The sequence below is a fragment of the Mobula birostris genome, chromosome 15 (genome assembly GCF_030028105.1).
Source record: "Mobula birostris isolate sMobBir1 chromosome 15, sMobBir1.hap1, whole genome shotgun sequence".
Lineage (NCBI taxonomy): Eukaryota > Metazoa > Chordata > Chondrichthyes > Myliobatiformes > Myliobatidae > Mobula > Mobula birostris.
In genome coordinates this window covers 36656820-36681024 of record NC_092384.1, presented here as the reverse complement: position 1 = coordinate 36681024, position 24205 = coordinate 36656820, and the positions used below count along the sequence as shown (strand labels likewise).

Genomic DNA, 24205 nt, shown 5'->3' with positions numbered 1-24205 from the left:
CTACCCAGACGGAATATAAGGTGCTGTTCCTCCAACCTGAGTGTGGCTTCATCTTTACAGTAGAGGAGACCGTGGATAGACATATCAGAATGGGATGTGGAATTAAAGTGTGTGGCCACTGGGAGATCCTGCCTTCTCTGGCGGACAGAGCGTAGGTGTTCAGCGAAATGATCTCCCAGTCTGCGTCGGGACTCGCCAATATATAGAAGGCCACATCGGGAGCACCGGACACAGTATATCACCCCGGCCGACTCACAGGTGAAGTGTCGCTTCACCTGCAAGGCTAGGCCCCCTGTCCCATGATCTTCTCATATCCATTTTGCCAATCAACTGTCCAGCTCTTGGCTCCATCCCTCCCCCTCCTGTCTTCTCCTATCATTTCGGATCTCCCTCTCCCCCTTCCACTTTCAAATCTCTTACTAACTCTTCCTTCAGTTAGTCCTGACGAAGGGTCTCGGCCCAAAACGTCAACTGTACCTCTTCCTAGAGATGCTGCCTGGCCTGCTGCATTCACCAGCAACTTTTATGTGTGTTGCTTGAAATTCCAGCATCTGCAAAGTTCCTCGTGTTTAAGATATCATAATATCGTCATCTCAGACCACAGCCCTGTTACTTTTTCACTGGAGCTGGGTGAATCGTTGCAAATACATAGAAATTGGAGGTTTAACCCTCAGCTACTTACAAACTCAAACTTTTGTGAGTATTTAGAATCGCAAATTTTATTGTTTTTTTGAGACAAATGATAATAGTGAAACACCCCTAGGACTACTATGGGAAACATTTAAAGCTTATGTTAGAGGATGTATAATTTCTTTTCAGTCTTCCCTAAAGAAACGTAGTAGAGCAGAACAAATAGAATTAGAAGAACAAATACGTAAACTAGGCACGGAGAATGCGCGACAACCATCCGCAGAAAAATACAACAGAATTTCAGCATTAAAATACAAACTTAACTAAATACTCTCAGAAAAGATTTGCAGAGCCTTTATGTTTACAAAACAGAATTTCTTTGAATTTGGTGATAGACCGCACCAATTGCTGGCAAGACAGCTACACAAATTGGAAAGTGATCGGGCCATTCATAAAATTAAATCAGACTCGGGCACAAAGACATTAATGTCACACAAAGACATTAATCAAAGATTCCGTCAGTATTATGAAAAATTATATGCATCTCAATCTAATGTACTGACAGGGAGCATGCATACGTTTCTCGACACTTGTAGGCTACCTTCTCTCAATCTGGAGGAGTGTCAGGCTTTGGAAGCAGAGATTACAAATGACGAAATAGTAAGAACAATAAGATCCCTGAAAAATGGCAGGAGTCCAGGTTCGGATGGAATAGGTAATGAGTTTTACAAGAAGTTTAGCAACTTATTAGCACCTTATATGGTAAGGATGTACAGAAAGTCGTTTGAAACTGGCAGGTTACCCCAAACCCTGAACAAGGCCATTATCACGCTTATTCCGAAGAAGGACAAAGACTCAGAGGAGGTAGGATCTTATAGGCCGATTTCACTGCTAAATTCAGATCAGAAAATTTTGGCTAAAATGCTGGCAAGGAGACTCGGTCAGCAGATAAATAAATTGGGACACTCAGATCAAACAGGGTTTATCTCTGTTTCCATAACATCAGGCACCTTCTTAATATAATACATTCCCCAAGACACCCTAAGGAAGACCTTATAATATTAAGTTTAGATGCTGAAAAAGCATTCGGCCAAGTGGAATGGCAATACCTCTACAAGGTTTTGAAAAACTTTGGAATGGGAGACAGATTTATAACTTGGATTAAGCTACTGTACAGTAAACCTAGTGTTAAAATACTAACTAATCAGACCCTCTCAGAACCATTCAGTTTGCACAGGGGCACAAGACAGGGCTGTGCATTAAGTCCCTTATTGTTTGCGTTGGCCCTGGAACCACTGGCGGAGACTATACGTTATCATCCCGCAATTTATGGGTACAATACAGAATATACTATCAACGAAATTTCCCTTTATGCGGACGATGTTTTGTTGTTTGTAACAAAACCAAGTATTACTATTCCAGTTTTGCTGGAAATACTCAATTTATTTGGCACTTTCTCGGGCTGTAAGATTAATTGGGGGAAAGTGAATTATTCCCGGTCCGAGTGGAAGAACAGGAGGGGCTTAAATAACTTCCATTCAAAATAACCCTTGATACGTTTACTTACCTTGGAATTGTAATAACCAAAAAGTATAGTTTTCTATTTGAAGCAAATTTTATCCCTCTAATTGAAAAGATTAAAAAGAAAATAGAATTTTGGAAGACACTCCTAATTTCTTTAGTGGGTAGAGTAATGCAGTCAAGATAATCTTTCTTACCCAACTGCTCTATCTATTTCAGAACCTGCCCCTCTATCTTCCCAAAACCTTTTTTAAAGGATTAGATTTGATAATTCAACCTTTTATATGGAATGATAAAGCCCATCGAATTAGGAAAGAACATCTCTGCAAGAATAAGACTTGTGGGGGGCTGGCATGACCCAACCTTATTTTTTATTACTGGGCTGCTAACGTTAGCCGTATAGCATACTGGATAGATGATACAGTTGTACTTCCCGGATGGCTGGAGATGGAGCGTGAGGATGGCCTACCATATTCCATACGGGCAGTCATTATGTCCCCTATTCGGTTAAATAAAGCCTGTTATGAAGGCAATCCCATTATCCACAGCACCATACAGATGTGGAGACAAATAGGGAAGCATTTGAAACTCAGAACTTTATCTTTTCTTGTACCTATATCAGCGAACCCCTCTTTTATCCCTGCATGTATAGATGGGGCCTTCGATGCATGGCAAGAATTAGGGATATGCAGTGCTGGAGACTTATAGATACAAGGGATTTTTGCATCATTTCGGCAGCTCCAGGACAAATTTGGATTGCAAAAGAGTCATTTTTTCAGGCATCTCCAGCTAAGACACTGTATAAGATAACTCCTTTCTAGTTCTGACACAGCAGAACCTGATAAATTAGATAATTATGTAAAATCATGTTTAGGGACAGAACACATCATCGCCTATCTGTATGATGCCATACGAAACAAGTGTCATACAACAATGGATAATATTTAAAAAGAGTGGGAAGAGGAGTTGGGTACAGAGATAGAGGAGGTTATATGGAATGAGGCTTTGGAGTATGTTAACTCCTGTTCCATCAATGCCAGGCATTGTTTAATACAATTTAAAATCCTACATAGACTACATTACTCAAAAGTAAAGATTCATAAAATATTCCCAGAGGTGTCTCCAATGTGTGAGAAATGCAAGTCCCTGGAGGCAAATTTGTTACGTAGTTATGCTTTATGTCCCAGGACACAAGAGTATTGGAAGCAAATATTTGAGGTCCTATTGAAGGTACTAAAGTTTCAGATAATACCAGACCCCATTTTAATAATTTTTGGAACTTCTGCGAGGTCAAATAAATTCCAGGCTACCCAGCAACAACTCCTGACGTATGGCATACTTAATGGAAAGAAACTCATACTGATGGCATGATACTTGGTAGTGTGGAGGAGCAGAGGGATCTGGGGCTACATGTCCACAGATCCCTTTAAGTTGCCTCACAGGTAGATCGGGTAGTTAAGAAAGCTTATGGGGTGTTAGCTTTCACAAGTCGAGGGATAGAGTTTAAGAGTCGCAAGGTAATGATGCAGCTCTATAAAACTCTGGTTAGGCCGCATTTGGAGTACTGTGTCCATTTCTGGTCGCCTCTCTATAGGAAGGATGTGGAAGCATTGGAAAGGGTACAGAGGAGATTTACCAGGATGCTGCCTGGTTTAGAGAGTATGCATTATGATCAGAGATTAAGGGAGCTAGGGCTTTACTCTTTGGAGAAAGGAGGCTAAGAGGAGACATGATAGAGGTGTACAAGACAATAAGAGGAACAGATAGAGTGGATAGCCAGCACCTCTTCCCCAGGGCACCACTGTTCAATACAAGAGGACATGGCTTTAAGGTAAGAGGTGGGAAGTTCAAGGGGGATATTAGAGGAAGATTTTTTACTCAGAGCGGTTGGTGTGTGGAATACACTGCCTGAGTCAGTGGTGGAGGCAGATACACTAGTGAAATTTAAGAGACTACTGGACAGGTATATGGAGGAATTTAAGGTGGGGGTTATATGGGAGGCAGGGTTTGAGGGTCAGCACAACAATGTGGGCCGAAGGGCCTATACTGTGCTTTGTTCAATGTTCTATGTTCTGGAAAAAGGAGGAAACTCCATCACTCAGACAATGGCTGGCTAGATACTCTGCATCTAGAGAGAATAAGATATGTTATCAAGGACAGACTCAAGGAATTTGAAAAAATCTGGCAACCATTACTGTTGTATTTAGGAGAGACCGACAGCTGAACTAAGGATGGGTGGGGGGGTGGGGGGGTGGGGGGGGGGCGGTAGTAGGACCTAAACAGCACATACGGGAGGGGTGAGGAGAGGGGAGGGCTGGAAAGGGGAAAGGAGACGGGCTGGTAGGGTTTCCTTTGCTTTTTGCTTGTTTACTATACATACATTCATTTGACTTTCATTATGTTGTTATAAGAAAGAAAAGAAAAAAGAAGCATTGTACTTTAGGACATTGTCAGTTGTGGTTAAGCTGATATTGCTTCACAATAAAAAACATTTGAAAACAAATAAATTGTTTTTATAAATAATGAACAACAAAGGTTCCAATACCAGCCCCCGTGGCACACCACAAGTCATAGGCCTCCAGTCCGAGAAACAACCATTAACCACTACTCTCTGCTTCCCAGCATTGAGCCTATTACAAATCTAATTAGCTATCCCTCCCGGAATCCCATGTGATCCAGCCTTCCATGGGACCACATAAGAGGTCTTGTTAAAGTCTATAAAGACAACATCCATTCCCCTCATCTATCGTCTTGGTTAACTCTTTGAAAATCACTAAGAGATTGGCCTTTCCTGATTTCCCATGCACACAATCATGCTATCTCTAATTAGACCTCACCACTACAAATGTTCATAGATCTCGTCTCTCAGAATCCCCTTCAGTAACTTCCCACCACTGATGCCAGACTCACTGGCCTGTAGTTCTCTGACTTGTCTTTGCAGCCCTTCTGGAATAATGTTACACTATTAGCCATCCACCAGTCCTCCAAAACTTCAACTGTGGTTACAGATGAAGCAAATATCTTTGCAAGCCCCTTTCCTATTTCTACCTACTTCCCACAAGGTCCATGGATGCACTAAGTCATGTGCTGGGAATTTATCCAACTCAGTTCATTTCAAGGCTGCCAATACCTCCTCCCTGGTCATTTGTATTGTGTCCAAGACATTATCACTCATTCCCCCATTTCATGTGCATCCATTATTTTCTCTGCAGTGAAAACTCACCTGAAATATTCACAAAAAAGAACTCTTGCAGCTCCAACCAGATATGGTCATGCAATCTGAAGGTACCAATGCAATTGAAAAATAAACTTTGAAGAAATGGAGATCCTTCCCATAGAGTGTAAGAGCTGCAGCACTCTTAAAGGCAAAAATCAAACATAAACAAGAATTTCTGTAGATGCTGGAAATCCAGACGAACACACACAAAATGCTAGAAGAACACAGTAAGTCAGGCAGCATCAATGAAAATGAATAAACAGGCAACACTTTAGGCCAAGACCCTTCTTCGGGACTGGAAAGGAAGTGGGAAAATGACAGAATAAAAAGGTGGGGGTATGGGAAAGAGGATAGCTGGAAAGTGATGGGTGAAGCCAGGTGGGTAGAAAAGGTGGGCTGGAGAGGAGAGTGGACCTTGGGCGAAAGGGGAGGAGGAGGGGACCCACGAGGAGGTGACAGGCAGGTGAGAAGAGGTAGGGGGCCTGAGAGTGAGGAATACAAGCGGGGAAGGGAAGGGAAATTTTTTTACTGGAAGGAGAAATTGATATTCATGCCGTCAGGTTGGAGGCTACCCAGACGGAATATGAGGTGTTGCTCCTCCTTTGTGGTGCATTTTGACATGTCAGAATGGGAATGGGAATTGGAATTAAAATGTTTGGCTGCCGGGAAGTTCCGCTCTTGGTGGACGGAGCAGTGGTGATCAATGAAGCCGTCCCCGACTATGGTGGGTCTCACCAATGTAGAGGAGGTTGCATTGGGAGCAGTGGACACAATAGATGGCCCCAACAGACTTGCAGATGGTTTCCTCAGGAATTGCTGGATCTAGAAACACAGAAAACATACAGTACAACACAGGACCTTCGGCATACAAACTGTGCAGAACATGTCCCTACCTTAGAACTACCTAGGCTTTACCCATAGCCCTCTATTTTTCTAAACCCCATGTAGCCATCCAGGAGTCTCTTAAAAGACCCTATCGTTCCCACCTCCACCACCGTCGCCGGCAGCCCATTCCATGCACTCACCACTCTCTGAGTATAAAAACTTACCCCTGACATCTCCTCTGTACCTACTTCCAAGCACCTTAAAACTATGCCCTCTCATGCTAGCCATTTCAGCCCTGGGGAAAAGCATCTGACTACCCACATGATCAATGCCGCTCCTTATCTTGTACACCTCTATCAGGTCACCTCTCATCCTCCATCACTCCAAGGAGAAAAGGTCGAGTTCACACAATCTATTCTCATAAGGCATGCTCCCCAATCCAGGCAACATCCTTGTAAATCTCCTATGCACCCCTTCTATGGCTTCCACATCCTTCCCTGTAGTGAGGCCACCAGAACTGAGCACAGTACTCCAAGTGGGGTCTGACCAGGGTCCTATATACCTGTAACATTACCTCTCGGCTCTTAAACTCAATCCCACAATTGATGAAGGCCAATGCACCATATGCCTTCTTAACTACAGAGTCAACCTGTGTAGCAGCTTTGGGTGTCCTATGGACTTGGACCCCAAGATCCCTCTGATCCTCCGCACTGCCAAGAGTCTTACCATTAATGCTATATTCTGCCATTATATTTGACCTACCAAAATGAACCACCTCACACTTGTCTGGTTTGAACTCCATTTGCCACTTCTCAGCCCAGTTTTGCATCCTATGAATGTCCCGCTGTAACCTCTGACAGCCCTCCACACTATCCACAACACCCCCAACCTTTGTGTCATCAGCAAATCCACTAAACCATCCCTCCACTTCCTCATCCAGGTCATTTATAAAAATCACAAAGAGCAGGGGTCCCAGAACAGATCCCTGAGGCACACCACTGGTCACCGGCCTCCATGCAGAATATGACCTGTCTACAACCACTCTTTGCCTTCTGTGGGCATGCCAGTTCTGGATCCACAAAGCAATGTCCCCTTGGATTCCATGTGTCCTTACCTTCTCAATAAGCCTTGCATGGGGTACCGTATCAAATGCCTTGCTGAAATATGTAGGAAGGACTGTTTTGGGCCCTGAACAGAGGTGAGGGAGGAGGTGAATGGGCAGGTGTAGAACTTTGGCCACGTGCAGTGATAAGTGCCGGGAGGGAGATTAGTTGGCAGGGATGAATGGACAAGGGAATCATGGAGAGAGCAATCCCTGCAGAAAGCGAGTTGGGGAAGTGGGGGGGAAGGTTTGGTGGTAGGACCCCTTTGGAGATGAAGGAAGTTGCAGAGAAATAAGTGTTGAATGCGGTGGCTCATCGGGCGGTAAGTGAGCACAAGAGGAACTCTATCACTGTTAAGGCAGCAGGAAGATGGGGTGGGCGTGGATATTTGGGAAATGTGGGCGAAGGCAGCTTCAGTGGTGGAGGAAGGGAAACCCCATTATTTGAACAGGGTGGACATCTCTGATGTCCTGGAAAGGAAAGCTGCATCCTAGGAACATATGCAGTGGAGAAGGAACAGAGAAAAGGGAATAGCATTTTTATAGAAGATACATAGGGTGGGATGAGGTAAAATCGAGGTAACAGCGGGAGTCAGTAAATTTATAAAAGATGTCAGTTGACAGTTTGCCTCCAGAGATGGAGACAGGTGTAGGCAGAGTTCCCAAGTGAATTTAAGGGCAGGGTGGAAGTTAGAGGCGAAGTTGGTGAAATTGACAAGCTCAGAATGGGTGTATGACGCAGACAAATGCAGTCGTCATGTAGCGGAGGAAGAGCAAGTGAAGTTAAGGGCAGGGTGGAAGTTGGAGACGAAGTTGATTAAGTTGACGAGCTCCCAAGTGAATTTCCGGGCAGAGTGGAAGTTGACGTGTATGAAATTAAACATATATTTTCGAATACCTTCTGCTGCTAACTGGCATAAATGAACGCAAAAAAAATCAAAAAACTGCATATGCTGGATTTTGAAATATAAAAAAAACAGGAAACTCTGGAGCACGGGAAGGCAGTAACTTTAGGCATGGTGCTTTCCCCCGGATATGTAGGGATGTCATATCTCTGCACAGTTGCTGATCGAGCCAATGGAATCCAGCTAATACTCCACGGTGGAGAGGCGCGCAGCCCCGCAAATCTGGCAGACAGATAAATTCCCCAATGACCTAAGTGCTTGCTGGAGAGTCAGCATAAACCCACCTCCAGCGGTTGTGAGAGGAGAGCGTGTGCTGTATGAAAGTTCGACCAAGCCAGTCGATTCCTTCGCTAAACATTTAAACTTCCGCAGCGGGGCGTTGCCACCAAATTAATAAGAATAAGACTGGAGGTGTCGAAACTAACCATCAGAAAGGGGAAGTTTGAGCCTGCCGTTTAAGGACAACACCTAAAAGTGCGTATGTCGTATTAAGGTAAGTTCCCATATTTATCTTTTACTGAAGAACGGTACATCGATGTCGTGCTGCAGACATAATATTCAAAAAGAGTTCCGAGCAGCTTCCATCGTTTTTCCTACTGCAAGCTTGCTATCCAGAAGTCTCGTGCAATAACTGTAACCTATGACCTCTACTTGCTGACCCACACTAGCTCCTTGTTGACAATGTTTAACTTTATTTTCTAATCCCTCAGTCTTTATCATCAGTAAATTTGTAATTCTCTCGTGCCCTATTATAATCTTCCGATATAGCTATACACCTATAGACTCAATGTAAGGCTTTTAAGCGTGCAGTGTTTAATCGGGGGGAGGGTTGCATTTTCATTCTTGATGTTGCTAGGTAATTGGGTGTTTTTGTGTGTGTTTAATGGATGCAGGGACGGCGGGGAGGGGGGGGACTGAAATCTGACCCTACTTGCCCCATTCCGCACACGTTCTTGATTCACTCAGTTGATCAGGAAGTGTTTGTGGGAAGAGAAGTAGTTATTTTTTCAAGTGAACCCCCCCCCCCGCGCACTAACAGCGGGAAAGTAGAAAAACAAGTTAGTCAGCCTTAAGTTGTAGGGATAGGCAATATTATATTGATATTGTTTCCTGCACTCATAGAAGTTGAAAATATTTTTACTAACTAATTTCGGTGCTTGTAGTTTTTAATCACCATCCCAACCATCCCAGTCTTTGCCCTCCCCTCCCCCCCCACCTGGTTCCACTTTCTTTTCTCTCCTCCTTTGCCCACCTATTACTCTGTGCCTTTAAATTTCCCAGTTCACAGTTCCCTCTTCTCCATCATATCGTTCCAATTACCGCTTTCCACCGGGTTCCTCATAGAGCGCATCCTTTTTCCTTAATCATCAATTTCCTTATGCTGTGGTTGATCCCCATTTTCACCTGTTTTGCTCCCAAACAAGGCAAGAGTAGTGTCCCCAGGGTCCACAACTTGTGCCTCACCTGCCTTGCCTCCTCATTCATTGAAACATCCTTCACACATTCCATCTTTCATCAAGACTGCATCACCAAATGCACCTTCTCACCCTCTGTCAACTTTGTAAAGCAGGGGTTCCCACCCCTTTTTTTATGCCATGGACCAATAGCATTAAGCAAGGGGTCTTTGGAGCCCTGGTTGGGAACCCCTGTTCTAAAGCAATGTTCCCTTTGCTGCTTGATTCTTCCAACCACACCACTTCCCACAGCACTTTCCCACACAACTGTAGGAGACATAACTACAGCCCTTTTACCTCATTTGTTCCCATCATCCAAGGACCCAGACAGAACTTCCAGCTTAAATCTTTGCTGTACCATCCCTCTCCCACCTTCTTTGCAATTTAAAATTTGCCTGTTTCCTTCTTTCCTGCTTCTGATGAAGGTCCTTTAACCTGAAAAGCCAACTATCTTTCTCTTTCCACAGATGCTGCCTGACCTGCTGTTTTCACCATTTTCTGTGTATATTACAGATTTACACTATCTGCAGTTCTTTGGTTATCAGTGTGCATATTAATTTCTTATCCTTCATATTACCTGAGCTAACTTGCTCCACCATTTACTGCCACCACTAAAGGTCTGAGCTGTGCAATTCCTTCCCAAAATCCCCTTTTCTTTCCTTATTATACTCCTTAAAGTGTGTTGCTCCAATGAAGCCTATGGCCTTCTGCCCTATTATCTCCTTAACATGACTCAGTGCCAATTTTCATTTCATTAATTGCACTCCTCAGAATCACTTTGGAAAGTTTTGTTAGTGTTAGAGGTACAGTACATGGAAGTTGCTTCACTTGTTTGAGTAAATATTCACATGATGAAATTACTGAAGTTTGTGATTAGCCAAGGGCTCTGGAAATTCCTGTCTCATCACTTGTCACACACTTGTCAAAGCTCCCAGCTTCCTGGTTATACATCAGTGAATCTATTAGAGAACATAATTCATTCACTTTAGTGAACACAGACGTTCAGGCAGGTGGGGCTCATTATCCTGGGAAGGCAGCATACCTCAGAGAAGGAAAACTGATTTAAAACCTCCGCTGCCTTGCGGCTATACTCACTCATGGGAAAGGCTTTGGGAGTAAACCCTGAGGAAGAAATCTGGAGTCAGAGTCCCCAAGGCAGTCTGATGTTGATTCAACATCATGTTGGCAGCTCCTGCAGTTCAGCCATCGTCAAAACGTTAGGCCTGCTATCTCTTGTGACATCAGCATCTGGACGGAGAGGGGGATCGTGACCCTTGGGCAACTCATGGTCTTTGTACATCTCCTGCCCAGGATTTGGTGATGCCAATCTCCACAACCAACTCAAGACCTGGGGCGGTGGACGAGTGCTGACGGTGGCAGGCACAAGATGGTGCTAGGAGCCACCAATCATGGACCTGCTCTCAAGGCCAAGACAGGATTGTCGCTGTCCTCTCACGAGGCGAGGGCAGTGTTAGACAGCCACCTTGGCGATGGAGCAGCCCTCTTCAAGGACTGCACTGCTCCCCCATCACCGGAAAGGGTCTGGAAGAGGTGACCTTAAGAAAGCTTACCTCACTTATCTTGTCAGCACACCACAGCTGACTGGACATCGATTTTGTGGTCGAACTACCTCAAAAACCACAAAAGAGAGAAGAATCTCCAGAACACTGAGCAACCTCTGTGTTGGAACGTCAGGACATTCATGGACAACAAGACCAGCAACAGACCAGAGAAGCGAATTGCACTTGTAGGACACGTGCTCCAGAACAATGTTGACATTGCAGCGCTCAGTGAGACACTCCTCACCAAGACTGGTGAAATCACAGAGCATGGTTTTCTGGAGTGGCAAGGGAAAGGATGAGGCTAGAGAAGCTGGAGTCCCTCCTCAGAGGCTCAGTGTTTAACACCATCATTCCTGCAGTTCTGATCAAAAAGCTTCAGAACCTGGGTCTCTGTACCTCCCTCTGCAATCAGACCATCAGCTTCCTAACCGGAAGACCACAATTGGTGCAGATTGGGAATAACATCTCCACCTTGCTGACAATCAACACTAGCACACCTTAGAGATGTGTGCTTAGCCACTGCTCTACTCTGTCTACACCCATGACTATATGGCTTGGCACAGCTCAATTGCCATCTATAAATTTGCTGACAGTACAATCATTGTTAGCAGAATCTCAGATAGTTTATGAGAGGGCGTACAGGGGTGAGATATACCAGCTCATTGGGTGATGTCGCAGCAGCAACCTTGCACTCAGTGTCAGTAAGACCAATGAATTGATAATGGACTTCAGAAAGGGTAAGACGAAGGAACCTCCACCAGTCCTCGTAGAAGGATCGGAAGTGGAGAGACTGAGCAATTTCGTGTTCCTGGGTGTCATTATCTCTGAAGACCTAACCTGGACCCAACATATCGATGCAACTATAACAAAGGCTATATTTGATTCGGACTTTGAGGAGATTTGGTATGTCATCAAAAACTCTCTCAAATTTCTACAGATGTACCATGGAGAGCAATCTTGCTGGCTGCTTCACTGTCTGAGGAGGGCTGGGGGTGTGGTTACTGCAGAGGATCGAAGTAAGTTGCAGGCAGTTGTAAAATTAATCAACTCCACCATGGGCACTAGCCTGTGTAGTATCCAGGTTTTCTTCGAGGAGCAGTGCCTCAAAAAGGCACTATCCATCATTAAGGACCCCCACCACCCAGAATATGCCCTCTTCTCATTACTACAATCAGGAAGGAGGTACAGAAGCCTGACAGTACATGCTCAACAGTTCAGGAACAGCTTCTTCCCCGCTGCTATCTGATTTCTGAATGGACATTAAACCCATGAACACTACCTCTCTACTTATTATTGTATTTGCTATTTTTTTTACACTAATTTAATTCTTTCCCCTCTCTGTTATCATGTATTGCATTCTACTGCTGCTGCAAACTTAACAGATTTCATGACATGTATTGGTGGTAATGATTCTGATTTGGAATATGAGTTGTTGCTCCTAATCAGAATTTGGCCTCATGGCAGTAGAGGAGGCCATGTACAGACATGACAGAATGGGATTGGGAAGTTGAATTGAAATGGGTAGCCACTGGGTGATCCTGCCTCTTGTGACGGACAGAGCTCTTTCCTTTGTTATTGCTGAGGTTAAGATCCCTATATTCCCTGTCCATTATCACTGTGGGAGTAACTGCATGATTCAGTTTTACTATTTAAGTAGAAGGCTCTCTACTACCTTATTTTGAGCTGTTCAGAAGGGTACATCTTGTTTGACTTTCTAGCAAAACCCAGGTTCATATCACAGTTCTTTCCACTGTTGAATTTGGATGTGTTCAACGATATTAATTGCTCTGATAATTTGAGACTTGACTATCATGGTAATTCAAACTGGCTATGTTTGGAGGTCACGAAGGAGGAACTGCAATCATATCCATTGTGTCCTGTTATTGATATTTTTAGCAGGTGTTATCAGGAACGCTATATAAGCATCAATGAGGAAAATAGATCATCATTAACAATGGAAACCAAAGAAAATGCCAAATCAATTTGAAGCTAAGAAGTTGCTTTAGCTGTACATTTACACTAAAGGATAGTATAAGTTGCATATTAGATTAGTGTAGGAGGATCAAATTGATTTATATTGATTCTTATGGCATATTATTGCTAATTCTTAAATTAAGGTAATTAACTACAAAGTCTTTGCTTTTTAATTGTAAAGTACTTGCAGCCAACCAGATAAGTGGGTATTGCTGAAAAACACATTAATAACCACTGCTAAATTCCAGTTTTGTTCTTAGGGGCATGTTTCTCCCTGGTCTCTCTGGCTGTGACTGCAATCATTGGAATAGCTGATCAAGGCAGTCATGGGTCCTAGACCCATGTAGTAGCAGCAGTAGTAGTGGCCTGAGTTTGCCAAACTGGTGTAGGCTGTGGTATGTTTAATTGATTTGAGGAAAAGTGTTATTGATAAGAGCATTGGTCATGATTGTACAATAGCAATACATTTTAGCTACAAAACTTAAGTTTACAATCAATCAAGTTTACAATCAGGGTATGTCCTACCCTGTCTAAATTGAACAATTGTCAGTGTGCTCTTTCTATATCGTCCTCAACTACAAGGAGTTAATTCTCCGGACTAGCATATTTCCCCTTTCAATACCACAAGCCAGCTGAGGTCTTGCATAGAGTATAGGGAACCTGAAGGGAAGTGACTCCATTTAAACTCTTGAAAGTACTGCACAAATCCAAAAATAAAGATCAAGGCTGGTCCATACTTGGTTTTAGTTCCACTCTGCTGCCTGTTCCTCACAATCCAAAAACACGTAGGTCCGGCTTTTGATAGTACTCAATAACTCAGTCTCCACAAACATTTTGGCTTGAGAATTTTGAGGGTTCACACTCCTTTGAGGAAAGATTGCTCTCACCTCCATTTTAAGTGGCTATTGAAGAGTTATTCATGGAGAGAAACATTCTCTCAGCTTCCACCCTGTAAACACTCACTGAATCATTCAACTTACAATGAGATCATCTCTTCATTTTTCTGAATGTCTGTGTTTCTAAGCTCAATCTAGTCAATCTTTCTCATCTGACAACTTTGTGGGAATTAATCTTGAAAACCTTTACTAAACTGCCTTTGGTGAATGAAATGTTCTATTTTGTTACGAATGCTATAAAGAGCCAATTTTCATATAAAGAGCCAATTTTCATATAAAGAGCTATCAATTTTGCCTTTCTTACATTTTTCCCTTTTGACTTTACTTGCAGGTGCATTCTTGTATTTACATGCTTAATTCTTTCCCATCATGTTCTAGTTATGAATATGCAAACACATATATAATTTTCAAATTGCTTTACATCAATTTGAACTCTTTTTCAATGTCGCTGGCCCAAGTTCTTCCAGCTAACAAGGGCTTCTCAACCTTCTGTCCAGTAGCACTTCACTAACTGATTTTAATCACCGCATCAAAAGAAAGCTTTGTAATTGATAAAAATTTCTACTTAACTTTATTTGATTTTTAAACTGAGTGTTCTCGTCAGTTACTACAATTGTATCCTTTTTTGTGTCAAGCTCATGTTGTTAACAATTACCCATTCTTTTGTCAGATTCGAAGAGCTCAAAATAACAGATGACTTGCCTACCCGTGCCTACTGGGGTGGATTTCATCACTCACTTGCCACTGAAAAGTAAATGTTGCAACAACTATTTTCAAAACATCTGTTCAGTGACAAAAGGCAGCATTTGTAATACCAAGTTTTGTGTGAGTTCTTATGGTTAAAGAGCAACTGCATTAGCACTTATGACAGATTTTTTTAAAGATATCGGAACAGTGAGTAAAACTTAATGATTTTATTTTCTTTGCCTCAATAGGTGATCTGTCCATGCTAAAATGCGCTAACTTTGGGGCTGTAAGTGGAATGTGCGCCGATCAGCTTCTTCAAGCACAAAGACATAAATTCATCGCTGTTCTTGGAAGAAGCTCACTAGAAAACTTTGAGACAGTCCTTGATCATTTATTAGGATGGGATCTTCTAAACTGGGAGGAATATGAATCTGTGAAATTATCACAGCATATGTTCAATTCCAGTCGCAAACTCCTTGACATCATAATTTGTAAAGGAACAAGAGCCTGTGAACTTTTTGTCATTGTTTTGAAAAAAGTGTTTCATAGCTCACAGCTGAGTGATTTGCTGCTGCTGAACTATAATCCTCCAGAAGAGACTGATCAATCTACAACTGCATCATTAGCTTCCCAGACTCTTCAACAACACAGACCTGAAATAGTGAGAAAGTTGCATGGGCGGACGGCAGCTCTATTAGCACTTCTGCGTGACTGTGGCCACTTTTCAAAGTATGAATGTGACGAGGTTCAATTGCCAATATACACACCTTCGCAGCAGGTACATGAACTGGAAGAATTAGCTATGTCACTTCCTACAACAGTTTAGTGAAAGGGAAGGATCAAAGACATCTGAGACTAATTTTGTAATTTTTGGAAAAAGCTACTGTAATGTTTATGAAAGTAGATTATATTGAGAAGGATTTTTTAAAACATAATATATTTCACTACAATATCAGACCATGACTCAGTAAGAGGAGCTGTGAAATTTAGATTTATAGCTCACATATTTAAAATTCACAGCAGTTTGGAGAGCTCCATAATTAACAAAGATTCTATCTTTTAGCTTCATTCTGCTTGACTAACAGACATTCTATAAGGATGAGTTTCTTCAAGTATCTGCCTCAATTTCTATTGTTTAAAGAGCAAATAATTCCACATTTTAATACAGAATATAAGAAAATAAATATTAATTAGCATGAAGATAAATCAAGTTCCTTCAATAAAGGATTTTTTTTAAAGTGAGTGAGAGCGCAGATTCTGAGCAGGAGTTTTATTTCTAAGGTGAGGGGATAGTAAAGGCACCTAATTGCTATTCTATCTGGCTTCTACAACTACCTTTCCACCCCTAAATTCTATTGCATCAGCTTTCAAGGCTTCCACTTCAGACAGATTTATGGTATTTTGCTTAACCCGTCTTTCTTCCCTTGTGATCTGTTAACCAAACTCCTTTGTTTTTTGTAAGTCCCCATCCCTCTGCTTCATACCATAGTTGAATTGACTTTTAAGACCTATGCTCTCAAATTGCCACGTGTCTTAATAATCTGTACATCAGTGCATTTGCTGCCACTTCTCTGCTACCTGCCTGCTGCAACCTATCCACTTCTAATTCACTAATAGTAACCGTGATCTGTGACTTTCTCCGCAGCACTTGAATCTTGTGTTCCTCAAGTCCCACAGCTGGCTTTTGATCCTTTTCTTTCCGTCACATCTTTTTTATCCATCCTTCATTTCTGTTTCCTTCCCCCTCTCCCACCAACTCTTACTTATGCTCTACAAGTAAAAGGTTGCTTCGAAGTAAGAATACCAAAAAGCCAGGATTTCTTTGTTTGATTTTTTTTTTGTATGTAGTTGATTGTTTTTGTTTCAAAGTACATAAATGTTGTTTTATACCACCTTAAGATTCATTTTCTTGCAGACATTTACAGGAAAATAAAGAAATACAATATAATTTATTTTAAAAAATGTACGTGAAGACTGACATGAATCAATGTGTGAATGTTCGGTGCTCTGACTAAAAACAATTTAACTTCTGAAAGATTCAGGCACTTGTGTTTGTCAGAGCTCTTAGCAAATTATTTTCTTGTTAAATTACATGCTATCCTCTCCGCTGTAATGTATTCATTCGAATGTGATTTGCTAATTTATATGGGTTCTACAATTCCTGTCATTTCATTTTTTTTGCTGTGTTCAATATTTCAATGTCAGGCACGGAAGCTTCTAGATCTCACTAGAGGAAAAGGGGATGATGTGGCTCATGTCCTATTAGAGTATATTGAATCTGAACCTGGACTTATCAAGCCTGTGATCGGTAAGAAATATTGCCAGGTTCTTCAAATTGATTTACTATCTGTACTGCAGATACATGGCAATATTGTTTAAAGGGTTTTCTGCATAATAAATCCATAGCTTTTGGTTTGGTTTATGCTATCTTGACTACACTAACTCTCGCCCTGCTTCCTGTACTTAATTGCATTTTTCCAATTTCAATAGGTCCCTCTAATATCAGAGAGTGTACACAATATTCAGCGTGAATTTCTTGCGCGCCGCAGACATCCTCAATACAGAAGGAAAAAAACCCAAAGAATGAATGACAGAAAAAAAAAGGCGAGAACTCCAAAGCCCCCTACCACCCTCCCACATGCAAGCAGCATCAACCCTCCCCCCCATCCCCCCCCACTTATTCTAGCATTCCCACCACCCACCATGCAAGCAAAAGGAAAGCCCACAAAGAGAGACCATGGTCTACAGTCTACAGTCCACAGCTCACGCTCTCACTAGCAAGGGAGAGACAGATATCTCTCCTTCCACAGCGATATATTATGGTCATGTTGCAGTTGTACTTCTAGATTGCCTTAATTATTGCTTTCCTTCCACCTTGATTAACAGGGCTCTCAATTGGATTTCACACTCATTCCCCCCCCCCCCAGCCAGCCAGGACAAAGACAGGGTTCTGCTTTGTTGTCATGTTCTACTGTACCAGTCGCCATGTTATCAATAATTGCTGCTCTCTTCTGCCTCTCCTATTTCAATATCTGAAAGGAAACATTCTTTTCATGACTCCCTGTTTCATGTTTCTATCTCCACCATTGTCCACTCCAATCCTGATGACATTTGACCACACAACCTCACTGCTTGATGATAGATCTTTTGCCTTTTTCCTTGTGCCCAAATTAGATATCCAAACCTGCCTTCCAGGTGAGATTCACAGTGTGGTCTCCGCTACACTGGACCAGAGCTGGAGCATCAGAGAGACTCAAGGTAGTTAGGGTATCATAACTGGACAGAAACCCATTGATTTATGTTTACTATGAGCTCAACAACTAAGCGTACATTGCCCTTGGGAGTAGGGAAATCCCAAAGAATAATCAAATACTGATTTGTGCTCTTCTTAGTGCTAAACTGTATACTCCTCGTTCTGAGATAATGGCCCCTCCTTTTGGACTCCTCGGGCTGGGAAGATTTCATCCTTGCATCTTGCCTGTCAAACCTTGAAGGAAAAAATTTAGTTTTAATGAGATCTCTGTGCTTCCAAATTCAGGAAATATCAGATACAATGTATTCTCTTCAGTATCAAGTAATGTAAACCCACCATCCCTGGAATCCTGAGCTCTTTCAATCACAAGTATTTATTCTTATAGTTAAGGAACGACATATTCCATCCTAGTTACGTAGACATACACATTGTGATGATGTGACATGCATAATCTTGACTATCTGGTATGAAACTCTTTTTGCTTGGACGTGCACATGGGCAGTTTGAGTACAGCATGCTTGTAGCCACCCTGCACAGCAGCAGTGCTGTGATTAGGAATCCGTAGAGAGCAAATGCTAAAATTGGAGGCTAGTTATTTTGGAAGGTAGTATAACTTTTTTTTATTCATTTTAAACCATTTTAAGTGATGGATTCAATCAAATCTTCCTGCTCTACTGCATTGTTCCATAGATAGCTCTCGTTCTGACTTGTTCCACATAGGATCCAGGGCAGGGAAATGGACACACTGAACATTCATCATTTCAGTCATTTTTCTGTCCTAGATGCCAGTATACTTTGTCCCCTTTAAAGCAGCATTATCACAAGGCCTTCTATCTAGAAAGTCCTCAATGTGATAACCTTAGCCCCAGGAGTAGTTTTGGACCTCATATCTAAGAAAGGATGTTCTGGTATTGGAGAGGGTCCAGAGGAGGTTAGTAAGAATGATCCCAGGAATGAAAGGATTTCTGCTGCAAAGTGGCATGTTTAAGTGAAGGTGTGGTTTTGGAGATAGCATTATGTACTTTTCAGATTTGGTTTCCCTTCAAGACGAATGGTTTTCATTCCCAGGATTGATTTATAGTCCTAGGTTTCACAATCTGCTGCAGGTGATGCATTGCAAACCATGGAAAAAAAGATCCTCTGTGCCTCGTAGCAAACTGGCATTCCCAACCCTCCTGAGCTCCATCAGTGCACACCTTCACAAGCAAAGGAAGTTCCAGCCCAAATTTCATTGGATCCATTTCTCAGTCACATCAACCCTGTGGATTTTTCCCCTTCTCCTGTGTTCACAACTTTAGCAAACGTTTTTCATGTCTTGCTTTGTTTCATTGCAAGGTGTTTTTTTTCCTTCCTCCTTCTGATATCTCTTAACAATGAAACCCTTAGTATTTCCATAGTCAATGGTGCTTTTATTCTTCTCATAGTGTCGATGCTAAGATGCTAATTTGGATGCAATGTTCCAGGCCTTTAGGTCTGATCACTATACTGTTGGTTCTTAATAGCAAGCATTTATATCAGTATCATCATTTCTTTTCAAATGAAGATCAGACATCTTTCCCTAGGGATGCCTCTAGGTCCTTATTGATTTGTCTTGACAATTATTTTGCATGTCTCCTACCCATTGTGACCTCGTCTACTAGTTGTAAAGAAAGAGAAATGAGTAATTGAGGTAGAAGTATGAATTGTGTTGGGTAATGAAGGTGATATTTTCCAAATTTCCAAGTTGCTGATCACTTTCTCTTCTGCTATACTGCAGCCTAAGCACATACAATTTAATTTAGTCCTGAGAGCCAGGGTTCATTTCTTTACACTTGTATTATTACTTTGCTGGAGTCAGATCCAAAGAACCAGATCTTCCATGGATTTTAAAAGAATGGAGGTCCATGAGATCCACTTGTAAAATATCAACAGCTTATTGGAGATAACTGATTATTATTGCATATTGATTAATATTTCATAATGCATTTGTGCTTTAAAAAATCATTTTAAGCATGAATAGCTAAGATATTAATTGCATAATGCTGCTTTAAATTTTTTTTTGAAATTGAAAAGCATTTCCCTTCCCACCCCATGAAGTTAAAAAGGCAACTACAACTATTTCTGAGAGGATTCTGGAAAATTAGCTGGGCATTTCTGACCATGGAGGCTTTAACAGGATTTCCATCATGGGTACATGGGATGATGGCATGGCAACTGTCCTGCCTTGATGGCCTTCCTAGCCCAGCCTTGGAATGAGATATTTGCCACATCAATCCAATGGCTTAGCTTCATCTTGTATCCCATGATTCTAAGTACCTCTTGTCCATCACTTCGGCCATACTGTCCTGATTCTGCCCCACTCTGCCACTCATCCCCACTATCATCTCATGCTATGCTCTGAATATCCTCCATGCCCAGCCATAGCCTTAACCTTTAGATATCATTGAAGATTAGTGGTTGGTCATTTACTATGAGAGACAATATGGTGCACCAGAATTACTGGGCAATATAGATTTAGTTCACTAAGTTATGAGGGGAAAAATGCTACAGCTGCAAAGACAAAGCTAAGCAATTCTAACAAAACTCACAAGTGCAATTAAAACTCTATGTTTTTAACATTCTGAGCAACTCCGATAACCTTGACAACCAAGTCTAGTGTCTGGCCTTTAAGTGTGGCCTGGCAAAACTGTTTCTATTGGCAAGGGAAGGGGTAATGGCAGGCTACTGGCAGATGAGGCTAATCAGGAGCAAAAAAACTCTGACAAACCTCTGCTGCTTTGAGGCCATACCCAGTCATGAAGACGGCTTTGAGAGTAAACTTTGAGGAAAAAGCCACACCTGGAGTCCCTGAGGCAGTCCTACATGGAGTTCAATGCTGACTGGCAACTCCTGTAATGCACGTTGCTGGTGCCCAGCTGTGTTGGTTTCTGCCGTTCCTTTGGATTCGTCAGCTGCATGGAGAGGCAGAGCCACTTGCATAGGCAACAGTTTGCTCTCCATATTGTACTGCCCTGGCTTGTGTTTCACAGGCAGACAGCAGCAAAACAATATCCACGGTTGACCTGACCAACAGAGGGCTTCAAGATCTAAGTAGCAGAGCATAAAACCACCCTAACGCCCCAGATGATTAAACGTGATCTATAATCGTGAGCCCATCATATATTTTAGCACACTATAGTTTGTTCGAAAATTCAGTGACATGGAGATTGCATAGATGTGCATGTGTTTAGACATCATACAAAAGGCCTTTCTGGCCTAAATGATTTATGCTCATTTCATAAGAAAATAAGGGGGGGGGGCGATGAGCTTGGAAAAGGAAGGGCTTGACAGATACATTATTGGTATGCTAAAGAGTAGATCAGATAATTACTTAATTTTAAATCCTGAGTAGAGAAATAAGAATCATTTTGTGCAGGTTATGCTTCTGCTGTAAGTGGTGAGAGTCAACTAGCAGTGTTGCTTTATTTTAAAACATGGCAATTGTGGCCTACGTTGTTGGCAAAACATTGCACTACATTTAACACATGGTTGATTATCCGATTCAGAAGCTGTTCAGCAGGCTTGAAAATCTTTTAAAAAGTGCAAATTTGTAAATCTCAGCCATTTCCTTAATTTTTTTGAGTGGTTTCAGTATTAGTCTCAATCTTTTCAAATCTAGTAAAAATTGCATACTAAGAGATGAAGTGAGACTCATTTAACTATGGTTAATACTAATTGCAGTTTGGCAAAGTAATGTACCAAAAATAATTTAAAAGGTGACAGTCAATATCCTTCCATTTATATTTTATTGTCTTTTTCAGATGATGCATGCATAAAGTATCAGGAAAAGTTGCGTTCAACTCTGGCTGCCCAGTCCCGATTTCTAACTAATTATGCAGGAACAGAAAATATGTGTCTGGAGAATGTATATGTGAATTGTATCCTGGAAGTAACCAATGCTACCTCAGAAAGTGGCTCTTTGCGGTCTCTTATCGGGCTGGAAGATATTTTTGGATCAGACGGCATATTAAATAAAGACGCAGATATGGTGTTGATCATTGGGGAAGCAGGAAGTGGGAAAAGCACTTCACTGCAGCAAATGCAACAATTATGGGCAACAAAGCAAGCATTTCAAGAATTCACATTTGTATTTGCATTCAGCTGTCGAGGGTTAAACTTCATTGATACAGAAGTTTCACTCAAGATGCTACTGTTTGAACATTGCTGCTGGCCAGATGATCATCAAAATGAGGTTTTCCAATACATTCTGGATCACCCTGAAGAAATCCTGTTCATGCTCGATGGATTTGATGAATTTAAATTCCAGTTTACAGATGAGGAAAGGCACTGTTCACCCACCAAGCCCACCTCTGCATTGAATCTAATCTTTAATCTCCTCCAAGGGAACTTAATGAAAAACACTAAAAAAGTTATGACCAGTCGGCCAAGTGCTGTAACTGCCATGTTAAGGAAATACCTGCGGAAAGAAATTACTTTAAAAGGTTTCTCACACAAGGAAATTGAAGAATTTATAAAGAAATATCATGGCAACTCCTCAAATGCAGAGCATATTTTATATTTTGTTGAGGCAAACTCTGTTCTTCATGGGCTCTGTCACGTTCCCTTCTTCTGTTGGATTGTATCGAATTGCCATCAGCAGCTAATGCAGAATGCTGGTGATTTCACTCAGACTATGACTGACATCTATCTTCTGATCTTGGATCATATTCTATTGCATTTTGCACACAACAGCCATGGAGTAAGTGATATTCTACCGAGCCAAATTATGACCATCTTCCATTTTAGCAAATTGGCCATGGATGGTTTAATCACATGTAAGTATGTGTTTTCAGCTGCACAGCTACAAGAGGCTCAGATATCTAAAGAAGACATTTCTTTAGGATTTCTTGTTGATAGTCATAGTTTTTCCCAAGCATGCACTGCCACTAAGAAGAGGAATTATGAATTTCTTCACATTACTATCCAATGTTTCTTTGCTGCACTCTATATCACGTTAAGTGATAATGTGGGAGAATCTACCCTTTACTCGCTGTTCAAATCTAGAGAGAAGGAAACGTTGCCCTGCATGACGTCAGCAGCTTGCATTGAGAGGTTCCCATTCAGTTGTCTCCAGTCTCAAAGGCAACCTGCAAGGAGATGCGAAACCATGTTACTGGAAGCTGAGAAATCAAATCGTCAAATAACAGCAAACTTTGTTTCTGGGCTTTTGTCAGGTAAACACAGGAATCTGATCCAGAAATTCTCAGGCATCCCAAAGCAATCGAAGAAGTGCAAACTGGTTAAGAATTACTTGGCAAAGGGCATAGAGAAACATTTCCTATCCATACCACCAGCTGTAGGTGAGGAGAAGAAAAGCATGCATGCCTTGCCTGAGTTTGTTTGGTGGATCAAATGCATTTATGAAATGCAGGACAATGATTTAGCCAAACATGCTGTTAGCAATCTGGACGTGGATCACTTAAAGCTGACCTACTGTGGAATAGGGCCGATTGAATGCACTGCCCTTGCTTATGTCCTCAAACACTTGAAAAATCCTGTGGGATTACAATTGGATTACAACTTGGTTGGAGATACAGGAATTGAACAGCTACTTCCCTGCTTGAGCAATTGCCAGTCTATTTAGTAAGTGCTTTTAGCTGAACATTGCAGTTGCCAATATTAGTAAGTAAATATTAATAAGTTCCCTTGGCATTGTTTTGTCTCTTATTTTGCGAATGGCTTTAAATTTAAATGTCAGTATATTCCAGTAGTCTTTTACAATAATTGACATCAGCATAGGCAAGGAAACTATGACTTTGATGTCTAAGGTTGAGTCCTTTGTTCATTGTCATTGCTATAGTAAAAGACTAGAAGTTTGCAGAACGTCATTGAAAATTTTCCACATATATTGAAAATCAGATTTCAACATACTCCATTCAGAACATGCCATCATGAGTGATGGAAAAAATTAACACAAATAAATTTGTGCAATATCTTCTCTAAAAGCAAGCATCTCTAAAAAAAAAAAGGACGGTTATGATGTTAGTAAAAAAGACTGACTGCTATCTTACCCAACTAGTATTGTAACTCTTCAAGAAAAAAAGAAAAAAAAAATCTGAATTTTGTTTTCTAGCTTTGACCTGGATTTTACCTTAGTGTCTAGTATTCCTGGCCCTGAATCAAGTGGTTATGTCTGAATCCTGTCCCAGAAATTTGACTAC

At 41.6% G+C, this 24205-nt stretch overlaps 1 protein-coding gene across 3 annotated transcripts in view; it reads left to right on the top strand.

Annotated features, from left to right (window-relative positions):
• Positions 1 to 8478: 8478 nt before the first annotated feature.
• nod2 (nucleotide-binding oligomerization domain containing 2) overlaps positions 8479 to 24205 on the top strand; it is a 36455-nt gene continuing 20728 nt past the window's right edge. The window contains exons 1-5 of one of the 3 annotated variants that reach the window (XM_072279588.1): positions 8479 to 8693; positions 14757 to 14837; positions 15022 to 15551; positions 16979 to 17081; positions 21806 to 23627. In XM_072279588.1, coding sequence (XP_072135689.1) covers positions 14780 to 14837; positions 15022 to 15551; positions 16979 to 17081; positions 21806 to 23627 — 2513 coding nt within the window. In that variant the 5' untranslated portion in view covers positions 8479 to 8693; positions 14757 to 14779. Of the gene's footprint in view, positions 8694 to 14756; positions 14912 to 15021; positions 15552 to 16978; positions 17082 to 21805; positions 23628 to 24205 lie in introns of those variants that run through there. The other 2 variants (XM_072279590.1, XM_072279589.1) reach the window with 2 other exon arrangements.